Source organism: Tupaia chinensis, unplaced genomic scaffold, assembly GCF_000334495.1.
Source record: "Tupaia chinensis unplaced genomic scaffold, TupChi_1.0 Scaffold000098_3, whole genome shotgun sequence".
Lineage (NCBI taxonomy): Eukaryota > Metazoa > Chordata > Mammalia > Scandentia > Tupaiidae > Tupaia > Tupaia belangeri.
Genome location: NW_006159562.1, coordinates 1,448,897 through 1,456,718, shown reverse-complemented (window position 1 = coordinate 1,456,718; position 7,822 = coordinate 1,448,897). Strand labels below are relative to the sequence as shown.

Sequence of the window (7,822 nt, the reverse complement as noted above, 5' to 3'; positions counted from 1 at the left end):
TGAATTGGCTCCCACTAGCTGGGAGCATAGGTGCACCCCACCATGCCTGAGTCTACAGGGTCTTGGTCTATTTCTCATCCTGGCTATGAGCTTCCAAATGAGATTTTAATTATTTATTTATTTATTCATTTTCCTTTTTGCTATAGGATGCATGTGTTTGCCAGAGAGAAAGAGAAAAATGAGAAGCATCCCCAGAAGGGATGGCCATGCCCCAATTCCTTCGCCTCCATTCTCCTCTTGGGATTTTGGGGTATGCACCCACATCCACCTGGCGTGTTTTTCAGGCTGCTGCGTCCGGAACTCGGACAGTGCAGTCCTCCACGTGGGATTCAGCCGCCTTAGCCACCGCACCGCCAACTGGTGAGGTAATGCCTAGATGTCTTCCGGAGAGTAACTCATTTGTGCCTGTCCCCTCATACGCTAATTATTTGCAGCTATTAAGTTTTTGTTTTAAAAAAGAATGAAGTCACTCAGAGGGTAACAAAATCATCCTTCCAGTTTCTTCTATTCATTTAGCCTTTTGTTCTTCCTTATCTTGTAGGGTGTTCTCTGCTCTCTATGGGGATGGCCAGACGTATTATTCAGGGGAACGAAATCACCGCGTCCCTTTGCTCTTCCTTTTTCTGCAGTGTATCAGTAGTCCAGTCATACTTCATTTACTGGGCGAGGATTGAATCGTCTGTCGTGTCTCAGCTGACACACAGCAGAGCCCGTTCTGACACTGGCGCGGAGCCCGGGTCACTGATGCCCCTCCCTGGACAGTGGCTGGATGGTTTTGAAGGAAATGCCCCAGGTATAGCCTGCTGCTGCATTTGCTAGCCTCATTGCCTCATTGTCATCATTATTTTTACTGTGGTCTATTTTCTCTTATAAGTTACCCCTGCCAGTTTCCTGTCCCTGCAAAACAAGCAATAAACACCTGTCTGGGCTGACGGCAGCAGTTCTTGGGGACGTGGTAACATGACAGCGAAGAGGAAGAGAAGGCTTGCCGATGCTTCGTGCATTGCAGCAAATACACTTTGTTTGGCTCAACCTAACAAATTAAGTTGGGCCCTGGGGTGGACAGTCAGAGCTGTGGTGTGCAAAACTGAAACACACACATACCTCCTGCCCCTGTATCGACCAGTTGTCACAAGATTCCAGCTCTTTTCCTGAGTCCTTCTGAAACTTCACAGGAGCACAAAAAAGAAATGAGTATTTTTGGTTTACTTTTTTCTCATTTTTTATTAAAATTCATCCCCCGCCCCCTCCCTTTTTTTTTAATTTTTAGAAGTTTTTGTTATAGAGTGTGTGCACTTGCCAGAGAGACAGAAAGCAAGAAATCATCCCCCAAGGGGATGGCCATGCCGCAATCCCTTCTCATCCATTCTTCTCTTGGGATTTTTGGGCACACACACACACATGCTTGGTATGAGTTTCAAGCTGCTGGGTTCGAGACTTGAACCATGATCGACCACATGAGAGTCTGGTACCTAACCACACACCAACTGCTGGCCCCCATCCTGTTTTTATTGCTACTTTCTATGGTAGGTAGATGACTCTCCGCGGCCTGACTGGAGAACAGAATCAGGAATAAGAGCCTATTTCAATGGGGTGGACTTTTCCCTAACACCCTACATGACCGTATATTCCACTGGCCCTTGGATTTCTGAAAAAAGAAAACAACACAGAACCACAACAAAAACTAAAACTAGCTACATTAGATGAAAAGTTCTCGGGGACATGGAGCTCATTTTCATTATTCACTTAAGTGCTCTGAACAGATGCACTCATAAAGACATCCAATCGAACATGGCCGTGTTGGGATTACGATGCAATATTTGCATAATTTATTAAGTAAAACCTAAGACTTCAAACAGATGTTGAGTGTGCAGGGTCTTTAATCCATTTGATCCCATTTTCCTTTATTCTTTTTTTTCCTTTATTCTTTGCTAACTTGTTAAGGCCAGAATCCAACTGGATCCTAGCAGACCCAGGCACACAGGTAACAGGGTGAGAAGGGGACACCTTGCTTTCTCTGCCTTTGCCCCAGACCTTTGTCCTCTCCCATCTCCCAGCATAACTCCTCTGACCTTCCCACCAGGATAGTCCTAAAAGCAAAGGAGAGCTCTCAAGATCCAAAAGTGTGGCCTGAATAATACCTTGTACACCCACCCAACATTTGCTTGAAGTCTCATGTTTTATTTTGATTTTAAAAAATTATTTTATTGAACTTTATTTTATTTACTTATTTATTTCATTTTACCAGCGAGGGGCAGAGTGTGTGTGAAAGAGAGAGGGAAAGTGAGAAAGCAAGCTGCCAGGTCCGGGACTCAAACTGTATGATTAGCCATGTGGGAGTCCAGTGTCCGTAACCACCACGCCACCTGCCGGCCCTAAAGTCTTGTGTTTTATTTTATAAACCATGTAAATGTTGCCTTCTCGTCCCAAGCATAGCCATGTGTGTTTTACTATGGATATAAATGAAACTGAGGCTTCAGGAAGAAGCATCAAATCGAGCCTTAGCCTCTCTGATGCATGTCCCCAGGGGTCATAGACCGCAGTCTGAACAAGTGACAGGGTAAACTCTTCCTCACACTCCCACAGGTAAGCTCTTACAGCTCTAGCCTGTCTTTCTGTCCATTCCTCTATGCAGACCTTAGAAGTTCACAGAGAAAAAAGAAATAGGTTTGTGTGTGCTGAGAGGTGTCATCCTGTAAAGCGAAATCAATTTCTTAACTGGAAGAAGACTCAGCAGACAAAAGTAGACTATAAATTTTCAAAGTTGGGGAACTAGTCTATTGTATTTCTCAGTTTTATCTCCCAACAGAACTGTGGCACACTGGGGTCCTGCCTCACCCTATTAGCTATAATCTACTTATGTATCTCCATGTATTCCCTATGTCGACTCCTCAAACTGGGCTGTTTCTCATGCTTGGTCTATCATTCAAGGTGCAGTTCAAATATATCCTTTATGAAATTTCCCCCATACTTTTTAGTAAGCAGTTTGGTAGGCAAGTGTCTTAGACCACTCAGGCAACTGTAACAAAATCCTTTCGACTAGGTAATTTACAAGCAATGGGAATTTCTTGCCCACAGTTCTGGAGGCTGAGAAGTCCAAAATCAAGGTTCCAACAGATTTGGTGTCTGGCAAGGGCTTATTTCTCATAGACAGTACCTCCTGTGTTCTTCACCTGGCAGAAGGATCAAATAAACTCCCTCAGGTCACATTAATAAGGGCACAAACCCCATTCACTGGGGCCCTGCCCTCATGACCTCATCACCTCCTAAGCCCCACCTCTTAGTACTAGTGCATTGGAGATTAGGTTCCAACATATAAATTTAGGGGAGGGGACACATTAAAACCAAAATAGCAAGCACAATTGTTTCATTAGTTCTGGCATTGAAGTGGTCATTGTGTTATAATGTATATGGTTGGGCACAGAAGAGTCTCCCAGATTTTGAGTGTAGGGATAATAATTGCAAATTGGTATTTCCTCTGCACCTCCACCAACCATATCAGTGCCCAGCATGTGGTGGGTCTGCAGGGAATATCTAGTGCACGTATGGTTCAGGCAGGAACTTGAAACTGTCTCTTTACCATGTTCTGTGTGACTAGGATCTGCTGTTTTGTTCTTCACTTCAATATTCTAGAAAAATAAAAACATTGTATGTGTTGGACCCACAGCCTGATAGTTGAGGTGATCCCACATGGCCTACCATGGTTCAAATGCCAATCCTGGTGATTTGAGAACTGGGCCATGTGTGCAGATGTGTGACCGGGACCCTGACAGGATTGAGAATGGAAGAAAAAAGGACTACAGTGTGACCAGGCTATGATGGATTACTTTCTTGCTTTCTCTTCCTCTATTTCTCTCTTGTGGGCACACATGCACCGTCTAAAAACAAAAAGAAAAAAGAAAAAAAAAGGTGGGGCCTTTGAGAAGAGGTTAGTGATAGGGTTGATAAGCAGGATTCTTCTCCCTATGATTGAGTCCCGGTGGGTTTGGAAGGAGAGGGAGTGAGAGAAAGAGACTGACATGGGACTCAGGTGACACTTTCTCCCTGCACACAGCTGCCACTCTTCCTGCCTCTCTTGCCCATGTTTTGATATAACCAGCCCAGGTCAGCCTCATGGCTTTGGACTTTTCAGTCAACCATGAATCAAACCTCTTCTATTTCTAAGTCATCCAGTCTCAGGTATCTCTGTTGACAAGGTGGTCAGGGACCAAGACACCCTGTGAGTATCACTGTATCAATCAATCCAGGGACGGTGCTCTCACTCTCTCCTATCGGTGTCTTTTTGGCCTCTGCTTAGCCTTCAGCTCTCCCACTGCTCTTCTGGAGACGCCCACAGATGTCTTTGCTCTTGTCCTTACTGGAGCCACAGAAGAGGACAACCAAGATCCTTTCCCTGCCGGTATTGGGGCAATGGAATTTCCTGGAGATGCAGAGACTCTGTTCCAGCCATCTTTACATACAACTGCAGGTGGCAATGGGCAGCAACCCAGCAGGGATGACAACCCAACTCTAGAACCATCCCTGGATGCTCATGGGGTAGAGAGGCTTGTGGTCCTCAGGAGCATCTCCTCAGAGGGCTTTGCTTCCAGCTCCAACATTCATCACAGGTAACAGGTGATGAGAGGGCCAACAGGTGATGGGACTAGGTTAAACACTGTGTACTTGATTTAGAGTCTGACAAAAAAGATCTCAGCCATATTTATTCTTAAGTGTATTAAAAGCCCTGATTATAGAAGGGTACCAGTCAAAAAGGCTGAGTATGATAATCATGAAGGAAAATTGTACTTTCCTGGATGGGGTAAAGTCTCTGGGATGCTGCTATAAATAGAATAAAACTAGATTTTAGTATTTAAAATATACTTATTATATTATATATTGGGCCATTGGAAAAGTCATAATGTATTTTTCTGTTTCACTTTTTTCTTTTTTTTTTTTGGAGAGTTTTTGTTGTTGTTGTTTTTGTTTTTGTTTTGTTTTTGCTATAGGGCATGTGCATTTGCCAGAAAGACGGAGACAGAAAGCAAGAAATTAACCCCTGGGACAGGTGATGGGACTAGGTTAAACACTGTGTACTTGATTTAGAGTCTGACAAAAAAGATCTCAGCCATATTTATTCTTAAGTGTATTAAAAGCCCTGATTATAGAAGGGTACCAGTCAAAAAGGCTGAGTATGATAATCATGAAGGAAAATTGTACTTTCCTGGATGGGGTAAAGTCTCTGGGATGCTGCTATAAATAGAATAAAACTAGATTTTAGTATTTAAAATATACTTATTATATTATATATTGGGCCATTGGAAAAGTCATAATGTATTTTTCTGTTTCACTTTTTTCTTTTTTTTTTTTGGAGAGTTTTTGTTGTTGTTGTTTTTGTTTTTGTTTTGTTTTTGCTATAGGGCATGTGCATTTGCCAGAAAGACGGAGACAGAAAGCAAGAAATTAACCCCCGGGGGGATGGCCACACTGCAGTCCCTTCTTCTCCATTCTCCTCTCGGGATCTTGGGCATGCATGCACATGTGACCAGCATGAGTTTCAGCCACCGGGTCCAAGACTCGAACCACGGTCGTCTACATGGGAGTCCAGTGACATAGCCATTACACCAACTGCTGGTCCCTATTTTTCTGTTTTTCTATGCAAAAATGCATCATGACTTTTCCAATGACACAATAAAGATATATTTTATGTAAAAGAATATAACTATATATAGCATTTGGTGAATTCTTTGCTGCCATCCTCACTCACCTCTCCCACCATTTTTCCTTCTGGCCCTTGGCTCCAACTTGAGTTTTTCCAAGAAAATTCTATTTCATCAGTATACAGAACAGTGATAGGAAGGACTGCTTTTTGATCAAATACTTAGTGACCCCTTCTCAGCTATTCCATTCTTCCTTTAGGACTCAGGATGAACCAAGCTTTGATTCATTAGAAACTTGCCTGTTATCAGATAGGGATGAACAGGTAAGAGTCTGAGTTGTGAATGGGGGTTGAGTTTGGTGTTTTGATGAGTCAGAAGTTCCAGGATGGGAAGTCAGAGCTATTAGCCTGGTAATCAAAGTCAGAGAGAAGCAGGTGAGGGTATGATATACACACAATGTCTTTCTACTAATCAATAGTAACCTTTCCAGTATATACAATGTCTCTGAAGTTATCAGCAATCGTAGAGATTGATGGTTTTAGTGATTCGTTGTCCTGTTTAGCCTTGGCTCATAATTTCTCTCTTCTCTCCTCTATGCCTCCTTTATAACGTTGACCTCAAAATACCATTATGGTCCCAGAGGTTAGATCAATGAGTGATATAAAATATACATGCCCACTTGTTTATTATTCTTTTGAAATCTTGAAAGGAACACAAAATAAAAATGGTATAATAGTCTTAAATTTATCAGCATCTACAAGAAAATTAAATGGTCTCTCTTGCATGGGTCCTACCATAAAAAGACACTTTCAAATCTTTCAACCATCGGAGATGACACAAGCATCTGTATTGGTTTGAAGACTTCTTAAAGGATCCTCAATTTATTCTCGTAACTGGCCTTCACACTCTCTGTGGAGTTTCCATTAGCCACCCATCCCTATCAGTAAGTGCTTATTTATCTACGTAGGCATTGCGCTCTGAGTTCCAAGCAGGCAAGAAGGCTGGATTTTTAGCTGCTGCAAGGGGATCTTTAAGGAACATAAGTTAGTTGCAAAGTTCATTGGCAACTCAAGGTGAAGACCAGCCCCTTGACTTTCCTTTTCTCTTTGTTTCTCTAGGATAAGAGGGAAACCTCTAACAGGACGGTGACACAGCCATCTCTCTTTACTGTACATCTTACCTATCCTCAGCACCTCTGGTCATCTGAAGCATCCACTGGGTATTGGGCTGGAGTGACCAGCCCAACCCCTACCTTTCATGCCTCTGGCACATCCAGGCTACCTGCTGCTGGTGACCAGTCAGAGGAATCAAGGCCCTCTGCCAGCTTCTTACCTCAGTCAAAGCACAAAGATGCTAGAGTGGGGAAGGTAAATGGAAATGGTGGGGGTGGATACTCTAAGAAGACCAACCCAAGGCCTGTAACTGGGTCAGAGGGAGCCAGTGTCCCTTCGGGGATCCAGCTCAGGACTCCCCAGCTGGGAACCCTACTTTGCCTGTCAGCCATCCTGGGCATGGCCCTGGCTGCTGGTCTTCGCTACCTGCATATTCAGTATTGTCACAAGCGGAGGGACATGACCTTCAGGGAGCCTGCTGCAGATGCTGTTGCCAGTAGTGACTGTGGTGAGACAGTGCATGTCAGGAATATTGGGGAGAGCCATTTTGTTTTGGTTCAAGCAGAATACAACTGGATCATGCCTTCTGTGGGTAGCAAGAAAACAATCCTGTGAGAAGAGAGGACCATCATACCAGGTCTCTAGGTGGCCTTCCTTAGACCCTGTAGAGTGTCTCCATCAGAACCAAGCTAATGAGAATACATGATGAGACTAGGGATTCATGCTGCTTCCCATCAGTGTGCAGTTACTGGAGGAAGCAGTGAAAGGGCAGTTTTATCAACAGAGGGAGTTCTTCCCAAGCTTTGTTGTCTTAACATCTGTAATTTAGTTTCTTTTCTTTCTTTTTGCAATTAGATGTTCTGTTTGAAGAGTTAAACTCAACACAATGAATATTGTATAACCCGCTCATTAACTAGACTCCTGTGGCCGCTAAGCTTCCTCTGTTGCCTTAAGGAACCTGCAGAAATAGAAATTCTGTCCCTCCTCGGTGTCTTAGCCTCATCTCTTCTAATTCTTTGGAAAAAAAAAATGTAATGTTGGGGTTTGTCTTTTGCAAGAAAAAGAACTGCCACC

General features: G+C 43.4%; 1 protein-coding gene across 1 annotated transcript in view; it reads left to right on the top strand.

The window, feature by feature from the left end:
- The window catches only part of REELD1 (reeler domain containing 1), a 12,930-nt gene extending 5,567 nt beyond the window's left edge, over positions 1-7,363 (top strand). The window contains exons 3-6 of the mRNA XM_027769946.1: positions 630-793; positions 4,298-4,607; positions 5,896-5,959; positions 6,755-7,363. Coding sequence (XP_027625747.1) covers positions 630-793; positions 4,298-4,607; positions 5,896-5,959; positions 6,755-7,363 — 1,147 coding nt within the window. The remainder of the gene's footprint in view (positions 1-629; positions 794-4,297; positions 4,608-5,895; positions 5,960-6,754) is intronic.
- The last annotated feature ends 459 nt before the right edge of the window (positions 7,364-7,822 follow it).